General features: G+C 37.1%; 1 protein-coding gene across 1 annotated transcript; it reads right to left on the bottom strand.

Moving 5' to 3' along the window:
- Positions 1–251: 251 nt before the first annotated feature.
- On the bottom strand, positions 252–23,059 carry LOC135081725 (PAS domain-containing protein cky-1-like). The gene is made up of 12 exons (XM_063976513.1): positions 22,661–23,059; positions 16,471–16,652; positions 15,679–15,752; positions 13,800–13,889; positions 13,080–13,268; positions 12,388–12,572; positions 6,260–6,366; positions 4,142–4,292; positions 3,209–3,390; positions 2,702–2,831; positions 1,227–1,372; positions 252–923 (listed from the first exon to the last, which is right to left on the bottom strand). Exons 1-12 carry the CDS (start codon positions 22,669–22,671, stop codon positions 739–741), a joined length of 1,632 nt encoding a protein of 543 aa, XP_063832583.1. The 5' UTR covers positions 22,672–23,059; the 3' UTR covers positions 252–738.
- Positions 23,060–23,302: the final 243 nt, after the last annotated feature.

Below are 23,302 nucleotides of genomic sequence, written 5' to 3'. Positions count from 1 at the left end.
TCCTTTGGAATGCAATATAAAAATATTTGGACGGGACCATTTCTAATTTTATCTTAACTAAATCTTAAATCCTATTTCGTACTTACTTTAAAAAATACTGACAAATTAATTTATGTATTTTTCATACTGAGCTTTAATTTTAAAATAGGAAACATCAAAATAGTATACTGAAATTAAATGCAATATTTTTACTAAAGATTTAAGTAGGTAAATATAAAACAAATAAAGATTAAAATAGAAGAAACCTTAGATATAGTTTGTATTGCACAAATTGAGATAGAAAATGAAAACAATATGAAAAAGAGGTAACTATTAAACATACAATTAAATACCTTCATAAAATATACATGCGTGATCATGATCATGAATGAAAACCTTCATTCTGTTGCATAACAAAATAATTTATTATAATAGAATAATTGAACAGCTACCCTGACTTGGATGATGAGAAATATCCCTTCTTATACTAAGATAATGTGATATTATTTTCATGGAATCAAATAGGTAATACCCATGAAAACGGAAACGTACCTCAGTAATTGTAAAAGAACAATGTTTCTAAAAGTAATTCATCATGGAATTTCCACAATGAACTTTACCCTGATCTCACTTCAAGAACACACAAGTATTTTTAACACATTCGCTGTCTAGACGAGACTCAATAGCATAACAATAGGGCATGTACTATATGTAGTACATGGGCTGTCAATGTGTTAAAATAACACATTTTAAGTGACGTTAGGTGACCATTGCTCTCTCAGCAGGCGGCATGGGCATCATGTAGGTGAATCGCTGGTTGTAGTCGGGAACCTTCAGGGTGGTGTCCGACCAGGGTGGGCTGGGGTTCCACCGGTCCATGCCATCGGTCTCCTCCAAAGTTGTGGGAGCTAATCGCATGCGTTTCGCGCTAGGGTAGTCCATACCTGTAACCATATTAAGTGTTTAGAATTAAATTCGATCCATTACAATTTAGGAAGGTTACCTAAAGACATAATTAAAATTTTTTATAATTTAAATGAGTGGCTTTACTTTAAAAAAAATATTTAGCATCTGACAGATAGAATCTGTTCGTATAATGCGCCAGAGAGCTATTGCTCTGCGTCTTAACGTCACGGTACAGTGAAGAGTTGTATTGTAGGTACGGTAATGGTGATATTGCAGCACGATCTAGCGCCAGGACACGCAAACGCTTTATTTTAGTCTTAAGTTCTTCATAAAGCACATACCATCAGAAACAGCTGTGGAGCAGGGTTCAGTCATGTACGGCACTCGCGGGTACTGCTCGTAGTACTCCCTTTTGCCGTGGTGCGGGTACATGTACATGCTACTGTTCACTATGATCTCTGGTGGCGGGTCGTAGTGGTGGGGTGATCTGTTGAAGAACATTTTTAATTATCAGTGCATAAAATTAAACGGAGAGCTTTACAAATATGGTGTTTAATCCTAAAAATTTTGGGCTAAAATAATAAAAATAACATATTTACTTATTTTTTATTTTACTTTCTTTGGAAAACAGACAGTGTTAATTGACTTATAACAAGTGAACTCTATAGACACTGTTCAACAACAGCTCTCGTATTCAGTAACTTGCTGTCTAATTCCAACTTTTTTTAGATTACAATGTTTTTTTCGATTAAACGTATTCAAATTGCGCAAATCTAAAACCATTTACATTTAAAATCAAAGCTGTCATAAAAATCACAATCCTAATGCCTATTTAGAACCTTTTTCATGTTTGGTTTATGAACAAAACATTGCATCCTACTAAAAAGCAAACGCTACGGAAATGTAAACCATACTGCTTTATAATAAGGCATAGTTATAACATTTTGACGTTACTAGTGATGTGGTAACAATAAATATGGTAATGAAAGGTGTCAAATTACGTGTGCGGACAGACAGACGGGACGGGGTGATGATTTTCTTATTTATATTCTGTGGATTGACCGTGTGACGTGTACAAATTGTGCTTGTGACCTTGTTATAAGTCTTGTTTGTTTTAAACGTTCGTCAGGTGATTTTTTTGAACTCATGAATATTAAGCGATAGAAAGTGAAGTTAAGAGTACAATTTAAAATAATTGGCCGCCTGGGCAATGATGACTGACCAATTTTACAAGCGTGTTATCTTTCATGTTTGTTTATTTTACCTATGTTTTTAAGCAACTCTAAAATCATTCTAAGAAAAAAGAAAAAATGCGTTGATAGCCCAATGGTGTTGGTGTCGAATTGGCAGAATCGAGATCCGAGGAACACTGGTTCGAACCCCTTGTGGTTCAAACTTGTTTAGGCTGTGTCTGTGTACTTAGTCGTAACTTCCAATAGCATTAACTATTCCTTATTAAATTATGTTCTCACTACTTAGTTTTTCACCAAGAATCCGAAAAAGGCAAGGAAAAACAACGCTTGTGATTGGTCAAAGTCACACAAACAATGGCGCATTGTATTAGCGTGTTAGCGTTTTCTCACGACATGAGCATTTGAAGTTACCTATTGGTTAAAATAAGACAATGCCGGTTAAAAAGTGCCAATCACAGAGGTTTATTTTTACTTGTTTGTATTTTCGTGGAAAAGTAGTTATTACACATTTTTGTTAGACGTTTTTAGTTTTGATGATGAGTCGAGTGGCCTCAAGTTCTATCCACGCACTCTAGGTACTTATTTTAAGTCACTTTTAATTTTGTACTTTATAAAGTACTCACCTCTCTTCACTAATGGTGGACTGCGGGGAGTGCGTGGAGTAGTCCACTGGCCCTCTATCGGAGTACACCCTTTCACAGCCGTTGTAGTCTTCTACTGGCTTCTGTTGTACGTAGGAAGAAACGTGGTAACCTGTAGGAAGAACAAATAATCCTGTTGATATAATAATATATTTTCTGCCTGAAATACTTTGAACATTGTCAGACGCATGATTATACAGGGTTATTTATTATGTAGCTCATAAAACATTTAACTGGGAAGAGGCCTTTAAAAATATCCTTTTGTATCTAAAAGGTACTATAGGATTCAATATTACATTAATGTTAAGGATACTTGTTCAGTTTAGTCTGCATTTTATGTACCTTGAACCTGTAGGGTCTGTAGAGAAGGTAACAAGTAAACAGATTTCTAAGCACCATCGCTTTTAAAAAATATGTTTATATCTTGAGCGACGTTGGCTTTAGAGCCAAGTATTGATCAGATTTCATAAAGATATTAATTCTACATACCTGGATATTCCACCTCCTGGTTCTCCATATACTGGTAGGTCTCCGGATACTGTTCCTGGTAGCATTGGTCCCTCCTGAAGAACTTCTGGCAGCGAGGATCCAACATGCTACAGGGCTGGTTCTGGTAGCCGTAGTACTGGTACAGCCAGGAGTTTGCCATCATTATTGACGCTTCTTCTTCACTGTGGGTGAGATATGAAATATTTTTTTGTTATAGTGTCTTATGTTTAGTGAGAATTATGTTTAGGCTTTTTGTAAAAAAGATTTTATAGACAGGAATGTTTCTGTTTTTCTATCATGTAAGTTGTTAACCCTATACACGTCAGTGGGAATATATGTAGTTCTCATCATATTTTGAATTTTATTCCTTTTTATATACTTAAGGTTCAAAAACTATTAAAAACTTCAAACTAAGTGTTTGCCTTGGTGTCAGATTTAATAAGCCGCCCATAGAGTAAAAACAAACATACGGCTACGTAATAATTGGGATGTCGAAAATATACATATGTTACGGTATGTCAATCCAAACACCGTAGCATCTTACGTAGTCGTATTAAAGGTGATTTAGCTACAAAAATGTATAGCTTAATGTACTATGTGTAGTACCTTAATATCTGATTAGTAGCTATGTTTAACTGCCTAGGAGAGTCTCCAAACACTTTAGCATTTTCATCATCATCATCATTTCAGCCACAGGACGTCCACTGCTGAAAACTGCTGGCCTTCCCCACGTACCGGAAAGCGCAGAATAGGACGTCCACCCACAAGGTGGACCGACGAACTCATAAAGGTAGCGGGAAGGCGCTGGATGCAGGCCGCCACTAACCGGCCATTGTGGAAATCATTGGGGGAGGCCTATATAGCATCTTACGACAGTGTAAATAAAGGTGATTTAGCAAACTATAGCTTAATGTGCTCTCTTACTTATCTTACCTTAATATCTGATTAGTAGCTATGATGAACTGTCTAGGAGAGTCCGCAGCGTCCTTGACTTGGAGTACCACGTGGACCCACAGGAACTGCCCCGACCGCTGCTGCAGCTTGATCAGCAGGATACAGCATTTGTCCTGCTCTGATTGGGTTACTGTAACAAGGATGGCATGATAAATATTTTTTGTTTCGCTAAACTATGTATTAATCAAACCATGTAAATAAGATCTAGATTATTAGTTCCTGTAGTACAGTGGTTAGATAGAGAGTCAAACTTTCCAAACTTAGGTTAAGGTTCTATTCCTAGGTGGAATAGAATGTCATTTTGCTTTAGGTTTAGACATTAATGATATTAATTTTTGGTTTTTACCTAATTGTCAATGTTTTAGTCTATAACATTTAGGCTGAGTTGCACACCCATTTCAACAATAACTGTAACGAGAACCGATAGACCAAAAATCTGTACTTTTAACGTTTGTTAAAGTTAAAGTAAAATGGTGCAACCCAGCCTATCAACTCGGTAACAAAAAAACTTATGGATGAAAGCAGTTGGTAAAGTAACTATATGTATTTTACTCTATTTTTAAACTTTTAAATGACAAATAGTCTTAAACTAGCAATGTTTAAATCTTATCTATATATATAAAAGAAAGTCGTGTTAGTTACTCCACTTATAACTCAAGAACGGCTGAACCGATTTAGCTGAAAATTGTCAGGGAGGTAGTTTAGAGCCAGGAGAAGGACATAGGATACTTTTTATCCCGTTCGAAATAAAAAAACGTCTGCTTATTTATTGCCATTAAGGCGGAACAAAGTTCGCCGGGTCAGCTAGTTAATTAATATAAAAGAGCACCAACTAAATAAACAGCCGTACAGTATAGACTATTAATTACGCAACACGATTTTAAATAACTGTTAATTGCTACTAAACGTTTAAATGTCTTTTAGAAGTCGTAAAACGGTTAGATATTGGAGAAAAACGAGTAGAGGACGTGTGGGGTACAAGGATGTATAGGACAAGCATTTATTGCGCGCCATAAAGTTGGTAATCAGGGCGGTTAGTGTACTAGGAGCTAATTGCATTTTATTGTAAAGACTTAGGCTTATAGTGATACTAGCGGCCGCCTGCGACTTTGTATGAGTGGAGATAGCCCCCGTTTTACCCCTTAGGCTTGAAGTTTAGTAAAATCCGTTCTTAGCTACAGATCACAGAAACTAAAGGGAGATGTGAAAAGGGGGCGGGGCCAATGTCGCAGTAATATGCCCAAAACAGAACACATTTTACATATAAAATGGTGATGAAATAAAGTGGTACAGAATTAATGGAAGGTTTTGAATACCTAGTCACTTTTAAGTTGCATGCCTAATTAATGATCGCATCAGAATGATTAAAAATATATTTTTTGTTTTAATAAGGAAATTCAGACAATAAGTCAACACAGCTGAGCAATTTAACACATCTCATTAACAATTTTCTGGGAAATTAAAATAAACAATTTACTTTATTTTTAGAGTTGCCTCGAAAATACAATTTTGTAGGTTGTTTCGAACCTCTATTTCTTAATTTTCATTCCAATATCGGTCTTAATACGGAGTAGTTTGTGACCGCGGTTGGCCTAGCTCATCCTTGTTTCGAGTTGTTTACGAGGGTCATAGTTATATGCATTTAATTGATGCTAAATTGATTTGAATTATTTAACGACGTATAAGAATTTATGTTAAACAAGAAATTACCTAGAGGTTATTATATTACATTGATCCCGACGTAATTAGTTTAGTGTGTACTAAGCTTTTGCCCGCAGCTTCACCCGCGTGAAATTTAGTTTGTCACAGATCGTCATAAATTGTAGCCTATATGTTATTCTAGGTAATAAACAATAATACTGTAAAGCTTCTTCAAAGTCCGTTCAGTAGTTTTTACATGAAAGAGTAACAAACATGTTAACATCCAGACATCCCGACATCCAGACATCCATACAAACTTTCGCATTTATAATATTAGTAGGATGTGAGATTATAAATTTATTTTACTCATTCTTAATTATTTTGTAAAGGTGTATCTCGATCACATTTATTGTAAATAATATGTTTAAGAGTATAATGATAAGGGCAGTTACTCACTTAATCTATGTTTGCTCTGCGCCTCCCGAAGGCTGTCCCAATGGACCAGCTGGTACCACGACACGTCCGTCAGTTCTGACTTCTTCCAGCCTAAGTACCACTCGCCACTGAAACAAAAAATAATATTTACATCTGGAAAGTATTAGAAAATCCTTGAGGGAGGCCTTTGTCCAGCTGTGGACGTCATTTGGCTGAAACGAACGAAGTATTAGGTACATGATTGGTAAAGTCGATCCCACTATAAAGCGAGGCAGAAGAAGAAGAAGGAAAGTATTAGGAAGTACACGTTTGACAAGTTTTATATTTTAGTAATTGGTAGCTAATTGCTCATAAGATAGGCCCCTTAATAGATATTTAGTGTCCGTGGTGCATGTCTTTTCTTAAAGGTTATTAAACCTTTGTTTGTCACCTGTCATCCGATTTGCAATGGATTCAAGTCGAACCTTAATTTCGAACTCCTCCTATGTTCTTCTGATTAGTTTCGTTGCGGGTCCAATGACAGTTTAACCTTCCCCGGGTCAAACTTGACCTTCATTGGTTGGGTTTTTATGGCGGTCAAGCTGTAGATCCTGGGTACACAGGAGTTGCAGTGGTGGGAACGAGAGGTGGGAATAGTCACGATTTTAGTAATTGGTGAATAGCTTTGTGGTTCCGGCAGAGTAGAATATGATCACTCCCACTATACTCGTGGATGTCATAAAATGCAACTAAAGGACCAATATGCAAACACCTAGCGACTGCTTAAAAATCTATGAAGATTTTAGTTACACAGTCCTCCAACCTATCTGGTCAGCGTAAGGAGTGGCCAACTCTATTTACCTCTGGTAAATTATTCGTGCTCCTGCAGTTCAAACTAAATGATAGATGGATTGATTAGGCTTTAATATCAAAACAAGAGAGCTAATTGCATACTAAGCCTAATAAGACAGGACTGAGTCTTAAACGTGTAATTAACGTTTAGTTAACAATTTATGCATAATTAAAACCATATCAATATCAGATATTTAAGTAAAGATATTAAAGCCCAATCAATTGCTGACTTCATCCATCAAGTTTTCTCACGACGCTAATTACAATACAAGATAGCAAACAACAAAATGTCAATTAATTCTTACACTTTTGCCACAGTGGAACTTTGGTTAGTATACTAAATTTACTACGAGTGGCGAAACGTACAATAACGTATATCGTAGTAACGTAAATTAAGGGTGTAAAATTTTGAAAGATTGCTTCATTATTTTTTACTGAAACTCTGATAAGAGGGAGTAACTTTACTAGAAAGAAAATACTAGCTTTAAGATAAAGAAAATAAGTATTATAATTGAAACACTCAATAGGATTCACATAAATACTCATAGTAAGTTAATATTAATTCTTTAAGTTTTTATAGACGACTCTACAAAACACAAAAAAATTTAAACTTTTGCGTTTCATTTTATTTGAAACTGTACAGCAACTTGAACATCGACTTAATTTTTTTAAATAAAATACATAACATGGTGCCGTTTCCGTCAAATTGTAACGAAGAGTGCCTACTTACACATACCTCTATTGTGTTCTTGCTATTTCATCCACGCACTTCCAATTTGCTATTCATTTAATACAACTGTTTTAAATGCTTATTTGTTAATCAAGCTACCCATTTACCTAAAGCTAACTGTACTATCATACATGTTTCGCATAAAGATCAGCTCATTGCTGGTGTCAAGGAAATCTAAGTTATTTGCAACGGTACACTGTAATTATACGTTAATTAATGCCCTTGTCATCTTACGTCATCGGTAGGTAAGTGTACGGATTTTTTAATTTGGCTGAGTTGCACCACATTACTTTAACTTTAACAAACGTCAAAAATCTGTCAAACCCCATACAAAAAACACGGGTAATCGTTATAGTTACCGTTATGGTGCGTCCACACTGGGCGAACGGGCTCGCGCGGCACGCTGGTCATCCTGCTCATCCTGCTCTTGAGTGAGCTGGATATCGTGTTTGCCACGCGAGCCCGTTCGCCTAGTGTGGACGCACCATTATAGTTAGGTGGTGCAACTCAGCCTTATGCCCGTTTTCACCATCAATCCCTTAAGCGTTTGCTAACTAAATATCACTTTGGTTAAACGATCGCCTAAACTGCCCACTAACCTAAGTTCGTTTTCACCATGCTATAGTAAACCTAAGTAGGGACTCTTTTGTCAGGTGGCGTTTCTTCGTGCGTCTAGTGACGTTTGAAAAACCGGTACTTTCCGATAAAATATTTTATTGGGAATATCTTACGTATTTCACAGAAACAAATGAAATAAAAGTAAAACTAAGAAATAGTTGACCAAAACTAATGTCTTTTTGTATTTTTGAGTTATTATCAAAGACAAAAAAGATATTTGGGCTATTATGTAATCTGTGGTTTGGGTGCATAATGGAATTCCTTTGCCTTAAAAAAAGTAAATGTCAAGATGACTGCTGCACCACAATAAATGAAAATAAAAAATATGTACCTACATCTTGATTTTGATAGATATTTTGTTGAGTTCTGTGTGTAGTTTTGTGCGATTTAACGATAAAAACGACAACGGAAAAAAGAAATGAAGCAAAATTTTTCCCTCAAGGAAAAATATAAATTGGTTAAAATTTTACGTGCCCACAAGGATACTGTACGAGCACGTCAGCATCGACCGCGACCTACGTGCTAGCCGACTGGCCCATGAACCCTCAACGTGCACCGTAGGCACTCTACACCGACGGCACATTGGACTGGACACATTGAATTATGTAAATCTTGTATATAGCAATAGCATAACAGTAATAAACCAGATATCAACCGTCCGCGTTGTGTTTCATTTACCCCCACTGAGGCCAAGAAAGCCTTAGTGCAGCCCTCCTTCCTATCAAATCTTTATTATATCTAATGAGGATCAGTACTGTTGTAGAAAATTCAATAAAACTAGTATCTACGTTAATCTTTAAGACATAAGAAAGATATATCTTTTTGAATTATCCAAATCGGACCATTACTTACGAAGATATTAAGTAATAAACATAGGCCGTTTTTGCCGCTAATAGTCAACGTACGCAAGGCCGCGTGACGTCATTATATCCGAATCGAGCGCAGCCGGCGTACTAATGGGATGGAAAATATTTTTTTCCGGCTAAACTATCAGTTTTAGAAAAAACTTTTAATAACATTTATTCTTCAAAATAAAGTAACCTATCGACCAGTAATTTTTAAAAATAAAAATTGTGAAAAATAAGTATTGCTATGTCCAAAAACCACATTTTCATAGGATTCGATGCAATGCGGAGTCGCGGTTGGGGTGAGTGTAACTTAATGATTGTTTGTATTGACATAATAATACATAATATGATGCTAATACCCAGTTTCTGGCCTGGGGTCGGGGGGGGGGGGGGGGGGGGGGGGATGGGGGATAAGTCATACCCAGCTTATAGCCTGGGGGGAGGGGCAAGCCTTACCCAGCTTCTGGCCTTGGTGGGAGGGGGGAGAGGCAAGTCATACCCAGTTTCTGGCCTGGGGGGGGGGGGGGGGGGTAAGTAATACCCAGCTTCCGGCCGAGGGGGAGTCATACCTAGCTTATGCTTATGGACTGGGGGAAGGGGCTAGCCTTACCCAGCTTCTGGCTTGGGGAGAGGGGGGGGGGGAGAGGGGTCAAGTCATAACCAGTTTCAAGGCTGGGGGGAGGGGCCAGCCTTACCCAGCTTATGGCCTGGGGGGGGGGGGGGGGGGGTCAAGTCATACCCAGTTTCTGGCATTTCTGGCATGGGGGGGGGGGTGTCATACCCAGCTTCTGGCCGAAGGGGAGTCATATCCAGCTTATGCTTATGGCCTGGGGGTAGGGGCAAGCCTTACCTAGCTTATGGCCTGGGGGGAGGGGGAGGGGTCAAGTCATACCCAGTTTCGGGCCGGGGGGGGGGGGGGGGGGGGGGGGTAAATCATACCCAACTTCTGGCCGAGGGGGAAGTCATGCCCAGCTTATGACCTGGGGAGAGGAGAGGGGCGGGGTAGTCATACCCAGCTTCTAGGCTAAGATTAAATAGATTTCCAGCACGGAGCGGCTGTCCTTTCCTGCAGCAGCTGGCCCGCCCATGGGAACGGCGAATAGATAGGTAGGTGCGTAGGTTTAACTCAGAAAAACTAAATAACAGGTAGGTATTAACTATTAAGTGTACATCGAAATGATTTTCATAGCAATGTCTTATTGTTAGAAGTTATACCTTATTGTTAGAAGTAAATAAATTAATACTTATACATTTTTATATTTTACTTGGAAGAAGATATGACTCTAACAACACTTATGTACACTTTATTTGAATAAATCGCCAAATATACCACCGCGGAGACCCCAATCGCGTCTCTGCGTGCCATTGAATCGTATGAGCGTATGGATTTTTTGCGTTATTTTTCACAATTTCCATTTTTAAAAATTACCTATCGATAGCTTACTTTATTCTGATGAATAAATGTCATTACAAGTTTTTCTCTAAAACTGATAATTTGGCTAGAAAAAAATATTTTCTATCCACGCAGTACGCCGGCAGCGTTCGGATCGGATATAATGACGTCATTGTCCCCGCGCCGGGTGGTCAGTGAACTTTTTTAGTAATTTGGCCATAACTTCGTCAATTTTTGTCGTAGAACAAAAATTTTTGCACTGTGTATTAAGGATTTCTTAGCCCTATAAATCTGCATTCACAGCTAAAAATCGAAATGATCCTCATTATAAGGTATTGTTAGGGCTCTAGGGACTACAAACGAAGCCAGAAATATAGCTTGGTTATGAGAAGTTATGAGTGACCAATACCTACTATCTATACCGTATGTAATCCTGTCTCACTCTATAATATTATTATGTGGCCGCCTGAATAAACTTGAGTGAAAAAGTGTTTCCACTGTCTCAATTGCATAAAAAGCTTCAAAAAAATCATATAATTCAGTTTCCATTTTGCCGAATAGGCGTGATTGACAATATAACTGTCACCTAACACTTAGGCGGCCGAAAATCGGGCCCCTGTTTTAAAGTGATCCCATAAGGCCTAAGGTGTCCCTTATGTGTTGGTGAAAACGAAATTCCTGTTAGGTATTGCCTAATATTTCATAAAAGTCGCTTTAAAATTAGGGATTGATGGTGAAAACGGGCATTAGTGTAGTAAAGTTGTAAGTGCACACACAAAAGTTCTTCTAACTCTAAACGGCCGGATGTTCTTCTGATTAATTTCGTTGCAGGTCCAATGACAGTTTAACTTTCCCCCGGGACAAACTTGATCTTCATAGGTTGGGTTTTTATGACGGTCAAGCTGTAGATCCTGGCTACACAGGAGTTGCAGTGGTGGGAACTAGAGGTGGGAATAGTCCCGTAACCCTAAACGGCCAGGAACACCGACTCGTTGCGGCTGCACAGCGGCGAGTATGACACGTAGTCCATCGGAGCAGGACTACCTCCAGACATTGTCGATCAAGAGCGACTTACTTGGCGTCGATGTGCAGGATCTTCATGTCCACGACTGGCTTCATGGGCCAGGAACACCGGCTCGTTGCGGCTGCACAGCGGAGGTATGACACGTAGTCCCTCGGAGCAGGACTACCTACAGTCATCGTCGATCAAGAGCGACTTACTTGGCGTCGATGTGCAGGATCTTCATGTCCACGACTGGCTTCATGGGCTAGGAACACCGGCTCGTTGCGGCTGCACAGCGGAGGTATGACACGTAGTCCCTCGGAGCAGGACTACCCACAGACATTGTCGATCAAGAGCGACTTACTTGGCGTCGATGTGCAGGATCTTCATGTCGACGGCGTGCACGGTGGTGAAGACGTTGGTGGCGCCGTGCACGACGCACTCGCGCGTCTCGGGCATGGCGAGCGGCGTGCACGCGGCCAGGAACACCGGCTCGTTGCGGCTGCACAGCGGCAGGGATGACATGTAGTCCCTCGGAGCAGGACCACCTACAGACATTGTCGATCAAGAGCGACTTACTTGGCGTCGATGTGCAGGATCTTCATGTCCACGACTGGCTTCATGGGCCAGGAACACCGGCTCGTTGCGGCTGCACAGCGGCAGGTATAACACGTAGTCCCTCGGAGCAGGACTACCTACAGACATTGTCGATCAAGAGCGACTTACTTGGCGTCGATGTGCAGGATCTTCATGTCGACGGCGTGCACGGTGGTGAAGACGTTGGTGGCGCCGTGCACGACGCACTCGCGCGTCTCGGGCATGGCGAGCGGCGTGCACGCGGCCAGGAACACCGGCTCGTTGCGGCTGCACAGCGGCAGGTATGACACGTAGTGCCCTCGGACTAGCACCACCTAAAGGTGTTTTAAAGATTAGAAATTTCCCCTTGGCCTTGGTCACTAGACTAAATATTGATGGGACTTATTGACGTCCACTCACAAGGTGGATCGACGAACTCATAAAAGTAGCAGGAAGACGCTGGGTGCTGGCCATTACCAACCGGGCGATGTGGAAATCATTAGGGGAGGCCAATGTTCAGCAGTGGACGTCCTGTGACTGAAATAATGATGATTGTGGTACATGTTATGTAGATGTAATGAGAGACACCATGTAACAGACTGGGCGGGAGCTAGTAACATGCTCTGCGTCAGAACAATTAAAGTTAGGCACACCGATTAAAAGGATAAATCCAATAAAGTATAAATTAAAATGTAAATGCGATTTGTGATTGATAAAATGTTCATCAGTTTTGTTAATATTCTGTAAATCTATGTTAATATCCCCCAGATGTTACAGACGCTGCCAATTTTCAGGAATAAATTTTATTTCAGTTTCAAATTTATTCTTAGAATTATACTTACTTTCTGGTCCCCAAATCGCATCTGTCTCCTGGCGTTCCTAGAGACGTTCATCCTACAGAAAAAATGTCTATTCTTTGGTTCGTTGTCAGTCTCGGTGTTGTCAGCTCTGTTGAGCTCCATCTGCACCGTCTGGTGGTCTTGGCGGTCGATGATGTCGTACACACTGTCCCCGTGGATTAGGAGGTCTTCCTGGAAAGGAAGTTAGCATGAAAATGCTGCGACATGTGTCACTGATTTGCATTGAATGTGTGTACTTTTGGTGTATGAGTACACTTCGTTAAATTATTAGTGTTCTTATTAAATTGGGCGCGGGTTCCAAGCTAGTAGCTAGTCCCCCCGAGCTATTTAATCTTTATTATGTCAAACTGAAAATCTGGTCATATAGGAGTTCCAATCGTGGGAAAGAGAGGGTTAGTTAATTTTCCATTAGTATGTTCATAAAGTGTTTTAATTTAGGTACACTTTATTTTCAATTAATTTTAATGAAACAAAGAACGGAAAAAATCTCAAACTCCCTGTATGCCCTTTTCAGGAATGCTTTTATCTAGGAAGACTGACTTATGGATTTCACTAATACATCATTCAGAGGAACATTAGGTCATTACCATAATAAGTAAGTTACATAAACACAACACCAAAAAATATGAATAAAAATAAAAAAAAATATTAATATAAACAAAAATAACCAAGTACGAGTCATATTAAAATCAATATACAAACCATGGAGTGTCCTAAATATTCAGCCGCATTTTCCGATATGTACAATAGTTTTCCATTCTGTGTCATCATCATCATAAACCCGTTCATTGCCTGAAAGAAAATCGTTATGAGTACATATATTATGTAATTATTTAAATAAATCTAAACAGCCTAGATTTAGATATCTGATTGATTTATCAGATAATCTTAGTAAGTTTTCTAGTATGCTAAATACTAAAGTATTAAAAAACGCTCTGCGAATAAAATTAAATGACTGTCACAAAATATTGAATACGTTGGCGTCAATGCCAATCATACATAGAACGACTGCGCTAGTAAGATTTTTTCATCGCTAAGTTTGTAAGCCTAGATCAAAATATTATCTTTTGACGTTCTTTTGATTTCCTGGACATCATAATCAACAAATATTTTATTAACAAAGATTCGTTCCATACAGAGTAAAGCTTATTTTAACTTTAATTTAAGTACTGCGGCACCTTATAATAGTAATTGTAATTGTTGCAATTTTGGTACAAAAATATACATTGATTCTGTCCTTAGGCATCGTTGAAAAGTATGAAAATCTCGAATATTGACTGTGAGCAAACTTCACAGTAGATATTATTAAACTGCGACCGTGATTCCATTTGCAATATAATACAGTTCTAACTAAAATGCAAATAATACGTAGCACTTATATAAACAAATTCACACGGCCATTACGTATCTAGGACAGTCAGCATCAGAAAAGCACTGAAAATCTGACTTTATTGAAATCTATTTCAATCAAGTCCTACTTATGAATGACAATACTCGTAATATAACACTTGCAAAAGCTTGGTACTAAAGCTTTACTAAATCTTGATCTTATAAAGTAATTAAAATACATACATAATTATTTTGTCAATAAATCATTTAGGTCTTGTAAAGTCTACGCTCCTAAAAAAGTTAATAATTTCAGAAGAAGTCACTCAATTTAGTAAATAATTCAAAGTTCGTATCATGCTTTTACTTCTTCTGACTGTACTCTATTTTCAGCAAAGATAGAATATTTCTGTATTTCACGGTTTGTTATTTTCAACCGACTTCAAAAAAGGAGGAGGTTCTCAATTCGACCCGTATGTTTTTTTTATTTCTATGTTTGTTACGCGATAACTCCGCCAATTATGAACCGATTTGAACAAATCTTTTTTCGGCGTATAGGTAATACCTCAAGGGTGGTCCCATTTAAATTTAATAATAGAAAAAACAACCCCCAAGGGTGGAAAATTGGGGATGAACTTTTTTATACGCAATATCTCCGCCGATTATAAATCAATTTGAACGATTATTTTTTTGTTGAATAGGTATTATCAAAAGGGTGGTTTCATGCGAATTTGAAGAAAATATTTCACCCCCAAGGGTGGAAAATTAGGGATGAACTTTTTTATACGCAATATTTTTAATTTTTAGTTTTTTTTTGTGTTCACGCATTTGAAGTCGGTTTTATTTTTTTTAAAAGTTAATTATTGTAGAACATTTCCTTGCTTCGCTTATTGTGATTTACAGGCTATTTTTTACTTAAACGTTATAATACACATTCAAGTAACCTTGTATTTTTACTTGTGTAAATTACGTACATAAATGTGTGTAAGTAAAAGATGTTAGATCTTTTAGAAACAAAATTAAATTCTAAGTCCGCTCTCACTCTATTTAAAAGAATACACATTTACAGTTTCAAAACTTTGGAACCCAAATCTTTTGTAAAGATAAACTGTAACAGATCACAAAATCTGTTTATTACAGAGTATTTTCTACATCTTTTCTATATCTATAAAAGCAGAAGCGTAGGTACTGAAAAACCCTTCTTATCTTTCCACTACAAATGTTTATCATGGCGCTCGTAAACTGAAAAAAATACCTTTGAAAATCCAATATTGGGAGTGGGTGTTGGTTGTTCTTGATACTGATAGCTGAAGTCGTGACTTTTGAACACTAAAACAAAAGAAAGACTTTGTTATGGCCGGAGTAATAGCAAAGTGCGATAAGATAAACAACTAAACGCATTTAAAACGTCTTAATACGACGATTCGTGACAGAAGGTGAACTGCCAGGGTTTGGGAGACCGATGTGACGGATAAAAACGTGATGGGTATAAAATTTGGAGCATGGGAAAGATTCCGGGAAAATTTTCGGGGATGGGAATGATGGGTCCATGTAATGGTTATCTAGATGCGCGCTAAACGTTTAGAAAAGGCTCTGATATAATCTGAAATACAGTACATTTTGTGTACGTATTAAGATTAAAATATAGGAACTCAGTTAATGTAATCTGGGTACAAGTAGTAGAATATTTTCTTCAGGAAAATGGTGCAATTCAGAGTAAATTAAAAATAATAATCTGTTCTTATTTATGAGGGAGAGTTATTGTAACTTACATATTTGTGTAAAAACTCATGCGTTGTGTGCTTAAAAAGATATTTTTAGTTATTTATCATCATATATACATCAGATAAATAAATATTAAGAAATAAGAAAATCTGAGGCTATTGTTATACCTGTCGTAGACGTGATGTCGTTTTATGTAGGTAACAGATGTTTATTGTTAAAAAAAGGGTAGAAACACCAAATAAAGAATTCAAAAGCCATGTTTTAGATCGTGAATCTAAGCTTGAAGGTTTCAGATACCTTAGAGAGAATAATGTAACCTTACCTTGCTGGAAGTAATTCATCTTCCTAACGTACACGCAGACCAGAGCCATGAGTTGCAGCTGCGACAGCCTCTGCCTGGTGGAAGGGGGGAGGGGCAGGAGGTCCCGGAGGTTCGAGATCTCCGCGTTAATGAGGTCCCGGCGCATCTTGCTTGCACCTTTGGTGGATTTTGTGGGTTCGAACCTGGAAAGTTTTGGAAGTTAAGTCTGTTGCTGTGCTTTACTCGATTATAATTATCTAACTATACTCGTCCTACTAGTCTTATCCTACTAATATTATAAATGCGATAGTTAGATAGATGTTAACATGTTTGTTACTCTTTCACGCAAAACTACTGAATAGATTTTGATGAAACTTTACAGTATTATTGTTTATAACCCAGAATCACATATAAAATTAAAATACATAAAATTGCACGCGGGTGAAGCCGCGGGTAAAAGCTAGTCTATTCATACATTAACACGTATGCCATTGGTTTTGTGAAACTCGTCCCATCACTACAGGAGTGCAGAATATGAGATATTTTCGCAGGCGAGGCGTATAGGCACTATTTTGACTTTAAATTTCGCATTGAGCAGTGTGAGCTGCAACTACGAGTGCTTGGAATCGTAAATATTATTTCAAAGTTTTAGACATTTTGTCACTGTTAAAGTAATTAGTAGAACGCATTGCATTACATTCATAACGAGTTTTATTCACATGAATGCAGGAATTTCCTTAAACGTCATCGTCAATTGCAACATAATTGCATTCGCTTACGCATTCAGATCCAACGTCAGATTGCTGTCATTACAATATCCTTTAAAATAAGGATATTCAAATGGAATCGATAGTTTTTCTAGGATTCGTAGACAATGCGCGGATACTGGGTTCCGGACAGGTGTACTTTGAGTTGCGCCGGCGCAGTCGCGGATCTTGGAAGGATGTGTTGATTTATTAGGGAGAGTGTGAACTATATGCTAATTTGTTCTTTTATTGTATAGTAATTAGTTGTGTTGAAGAGAAGTAAGTCGGAAATCGGAAAGAATAGATATTAGGTGGGTGCTAAAGGTTTGAAATGGGTCATATGAAAGCGCAGAGCTTGGTATCGACTGTTAGTTGATTGACTAATTTAACTTTTCAAAAACTCTTTTGAAATGAAGCAATAAGGATAATAATATAATTTGTAGCCGTTATAAACAGTTGACTGCTAATCTAGAAATTAATAAGAGCTCAGTAAAAATGACCTAAACCTCTGTGTTTTCATTGTTACATCAAATAATCCAGATATTAATCAAAGTGGAACTACTATTAATGCTTTCTTAAAGCGATCACTTTTGTAGATTAGTTGATACAGTTAGATTATTATTGTTAACCCAACAAAAGTAATTCCTTGGGTGCCTACCCACTAATTTTATGATAAATATTTATCAATCGGTTCGATAAAACAAACGTAACGTAAACGTATTGAGCATTACAATATTTTTTCCGGTGAAAACTGTCAAAAAGCAAAGACCGATTCATTAGTAACAAAAAACAAAGGAAGTTTCGTTCCGGCACAGGCGCGCGCGCGTCTTTCATCTCTTTGGGAGTCCTGGCGGCTTCGTTTTGTTTTTATTTGTTTGTTATTTGGCTCTGTGGTTCCGTAATAAAGTGAAATTGTTATTTTGTGGGTAGACTACACGCAACACGATTTTGAAATAAGTTTTGATGGTTGCGTGAAAGGAAATGTTTTAATTTAAAGTAAAAAGAGTTGAGTAAACAAGAAAGTTAAATAGAAATAAACAAATATGTATTTGAGAGGACACCAGAGGCTTAACTATTTGTCACATAATATGTAGTGAAAAATTATATTATCAAAGAAATAATTTATTAACAGTTAATACGGATGAAACCAATATTATTATTTGAGTTATTTCATATTTGACGATTTTTAAAAACTATTTAGGGCGGATTCGACCAAACAAAAGTAATATTAATCTCAGAATAAATCGTCAGTTATTCGAAATTTTGACATACCTGAAACTGTCAATGTGCCAGTTATACCAGGAGTTATTCTCGGATAAAAGTTTGGTCGAATCGGGCCTTAATAGTCCAAACAAATGAAGAAATTTTGACTTTGACTCGCTTTACTCTACAAAACTAAACAATGGTCTCTAGCAAAAATATCTCTACTCTCTCATTCTCTCATCGAAATTGTAAAGTAAAGCACACTAACACACACTTCTTTTTATATACGGAACCCGACAAAAAGGGCTGGTCTCACTCTTGTCCCAACTTAAGTATGATTGTGGGAACCACCGATGATTGCTCCCTGACGTTTAGTTAATTTGATTGTGCGTTGAGTGATTGCTGACGATTCGGGAATCCACGGCCGTAGGCTGTTACGATTAATGTTGGTTACAACGATTGATTTTAGTTTTCTTGTTTTGGTGACGATGACTTTTATGTACAGTCGACCGCACTTTATATTGTAACTTTTTGGTGCAAAATAGGTCCTATGACAACTATGTTACATACCAAAGTATTTAGTTTCATGAGATGTCATCGGTACAATATTACCTACAGTTGTACCTACTGGACAAAGCCTCGTTTGTGAGTTAGAATCTCGTGATTAGCAAACGAGCATTTAATTTTAACCAATGCAAAGGTGAAGAAAACTGTCTCTAATTGCAAATAAATGTAACTCTTTCATAGCTTTCACTTTTGTGGCTTGAAAGCTTTGCGATTTAAAGCTTGTTAATAAAACTAACTATTTAATATTTGATTAATTTATTAACTTACAAATTGCCGGTCGATAGCTTACTTTAATTAATTTATTTATTTGTAATAGGTATACAAACAGTTTACAGTCTAGGCTTCATCGTAAAGAAAAAGTTTTAATAAATTACAAACTGGACCGTAAGCCAAAATTAGAATACACAGCATGATAAATTAAATTGCAAGTAGGCACTATCTAAAACAAATACAAATCCTTGGATTAAAAACTATACAAAGTCTTTTCTAATAATCTAAGCTAATTTTCCAATTCTTCTTATCATACAAACATTCCCCTAATTCCACATTGAAAAAATCATGATTGAGATAATGATGCCGAATCAAGGAGACATTTGTGTATAATCATTTCCTCATGTGCTAAGCATTCTTCCCCCGATTTGCCTATCAAGCAGCATTATCCGTATTCTCTATAGGTAATCGTTTACGTACAAAAAGCGCATTCCATACATACTGGGGCCGACGTGGACATTTCACGGTGTAAGCCGTACAAATTCCATGCATTAGCATGGGCATTTTGGATGGAAATGTTTTGGGCGAAGACGGTTTTTAATCGACTGGTTATTTTAAGGGTAGAATGAAAGAAAGAGAGATTTTTGTCAGAAAGCACGTTAGTAACAATATTGGTACTGGTTACATCTTATAGACTACATATAAAAACTATAAATTAAAACATAAATGATGATGTAAATTAAAACAAAACATTAGTAAAATGTTGCAGTTTAGATTTATGTAGAGCGTTTCAATGCAAACTCACCAAATATAATACAATGGTTATTTTTGACGGGATTGCTACCATGTACATTGTACCTTAATTTCGAGTTTCCGATATTAAGGATTTCCCTCTCTTAATCCCGACGGATTAGCAAGCTGAAGTGGCAATGGGCAGGGCAAATAGTGCGCAGAACTGACGGCCGATAGGGCAGCAAGGTTCTGGAATGGAGGCCGCGTACCGGAAGGCGCAGCGTGGGACGTCCACCTAAAAGCAGGCCTGCAGGCCGCTACCAATCGATCAACGTGGAAAGCATTAGGGGAGGCCTATGTTCAGCAGTGGACGTCCTATGGCTGACATGATGATGATGATGACGATATTAAGGTAACTACATGGTAGCAATCCCGTCAAAGAAATTATTATGTTAGTGATCATGAAAGTATAAAACAATTCAAACAGAAACACTCTTCTATCATACGCTAACTTTTATTTGTGGTAATTATGAAGATTGATTCAGAGAATATACTAAATTCAGAAATACTAAAAGTTACGATCAAATTATCTTTATTAACCGAATTTACTTACGGCTCCCGTCGGAAAGTTTGTCAAAATGATATTATTATTTGAATGATTGAAATGACTTTGAGCTCTCATTTGTGACACTTCACAACTTAAATTGCCGCATCGGAATTCATAGGTTTATTAAAATGATAAAACCAAATATGGCTTGTAAGTAACACATTCTTGTACAGTCGGACTCGAAAATTATTAGTCATTGAATTCATCATCATCATCATCAACAGCCCTTTACAGTCCACTGCTGGACTATGAGCCTCCTCCACTATAGTGGAGGGTTTTGCCATAATCTCCACGCTAGGCAGGCGGGTTGGAGATCGCAGTTTAAAAGATTGATGTTTTTCAGAGAGCGCTGCTGCCCATTCTCTGTTTGATGTGTAGTCCCTAAGTCGCCTCTTACGACACCCGCGGGAAGAGTAGGGGTTGGTGACAAATGTATTCTACTCTGCCGTCACCACACGGCTTTAGTCATTGAATTACTTAGAAGAAAACAATATTATGGCGTTCCTGTGTTGCATTTTATTGTGTTTTAAAGTTAATGCCCACCGAAAGCTTAACGTTGCCGGGTAGAGTGGTAGTGGCGGAACAAATGTCATGATAATACAATACAGGTATCAGTAAAAACCCTAATGGTTTTAAGTAACACGGTTTAAATTATTTTTTCATATTATTTATCCATTTTTACATTAATTTATTAATTTTGTTTTTATTTTATCTATAACAACATTTTTTTTTGGGTAAATTTAAAATTATTCTTTGAACTTACTTTTAATAAATGCTAGTATTTTTATGATGAGAAAATGAATGCAGCGTCTCTACCAGAATTCTTAGACTGAGTTGAAAAGTCTGTCAAAGTCCATGCAAAATACACCGGTTATTGTCATAGTTACGGTTAAAGCAAGTTGGTGCAACTCAGCCTTAATGTACTCATATTGATTGTTACAGTGCACATATTTCTACACTCAACTGTACAAACTGTAGTGAACTGCGTAAAGTTCATAACAAATTGTCAAAGATATTAAACGATCCGTCACGAATCGGCTGAACACCTTTAACATGTCTAACACTTGGTGATAAGAGCTAGAGTCGCTTATCAGAGAAGTACAGGCAAAGCTGGGTGTTTTTGTAGTGTTTGTGTTTATCTGTGTAGCATTGAGTTCGATTTTTCAGCGAATGTTAGCGCGTAAAAGGCTTTGGAGGACGCCGTATTTTATGTAAACTTCATTTGAATAGTACACATTTAATGATGAGAAGGTTATTATAATTAAAACTTTTTATTTAAAAGGAAATGTATATTGGAAATGTTAAAAAAATAAACTTAAGTGAATAATATAAACAAGCAACAAGCCGGTTTTGGCAAAACTTATAAACCATGAAAGCTTAAGAAACTTGTAATTTAATCTCGAATATATTTTCGTTTTATTTAAATCATCATCATAATTTGAATTATATTATACCTATTTAAATTACAAAGATCTTTTACCAAATCCAATTAAAAGCTTTCGGAATTTCTTTTGAATTTCAGTTAATGTTTCAGTTGGATTAATTTGTTTCTTAAAAACTGCGGAAATAATATGACATAACATAAGTAACTTGAGTTTTAAGGTCAAGATGTGACTTACTTGTTAGTGCCCATTATACAATTTCGTTGAGTGGGTACTTTGTTTCCGGATCGGTGAAGTGTGAATCGAACAATAATTTGGAAGTTAGATCAAACCAGTTCAAACTAGAAACAATAACTTCGTATTATCATAAACCTGTACTTTTCCTCTAAAATATGATAAGGTCTTATTTGAAAATAGGATTCAGAAATATTATTTTGATAAATTTTACAATTTTAATTTATGAATTACAATTAGGTACGAGTATAGTATGTATTTCTGGGAATTCTGTAATTTAAATAAAACTCGGATATAATAGTATTTGTGTTATCACTGGCTGTAAATTATTGAAATAAGTAATGCAATTAATATTTCAATATCCGAAAAAAGGGGGGTGAAAATATACAGGTAAGTTGTTTGACTTAAGTAGAATGACACGAATGAAAAATTTAAAAATATGGTAAAATTATAGATAATAGTAATGTTAATACTAAACATATACAAAAAGAATAAACAAAAACGCATGATAAAAATAAAAACAGTCATACCTTAGAAACATCTTGATGATAACTCAAAATATCAGCAAATAAAAAAACTAAAAATAAATCACTTAACACTCCTGATAAAAATCCATCGTAAAACAAAACAAACACGACCACACAGTTCGACCGGCCAAGTTCTAATGATAAGTCAATAAGAAAAACAACCCTTTACACCGCACATCACAAAATAAAGTCATAATAAGTCGGCCATAAAAATAACAATAAACCGCACGTGTCACACATATTCAACACCTATACAACCTCACAGCGCGATGCCTCGGCGCGCAATAAAAAAACTGTTTAAATTCAACATTAATGACAGCGCGTCAATTTATGCGTGAGCTTTTTATTAGAATGAGATTAAGGCTCGATCCTGAAGCTCCGATACTTCCGTGCGCTAGCGCATCGCAGCACCGACTATAAAAAGCCTCCGTTAAACCTCTCTTTCCCGCGAGACTCGTTTTCTTTTTTTGACGAAAACATGCGCTCGGCGCTTCGGCCAGTCCTTCAACGAAAAAAACATTTGAGAATTTTTGAAAACTTCCAATTTTAATAAGACATTTTGAAAATAGTACTGGCTGTAAATAAAAAAAAGTCTGAAATACAGCTTCATTCCGCGTAATGAGCTAGAGTGTGACAGAGACGGTC

The sequence above is a fragment of the Ostrinia nubilalis genome, chromosome 20 (assembly GCF_963855985.1).
Source record: "Ostrinia nubilalis chromosome 20, ilOstNubi1.1, whole genome shotgun sequence".
NCBI classification, from domain to species: domain Eukaryota; kingdom Metazoa; phylum Arthropoda; class Insecta; order Lepidoptera; family Crambidae; genus Ostrinia; species Ostrinia nubilalis.
This window is presented reverse-complemented; position numbering and strand designations above follow the sequence as displayed.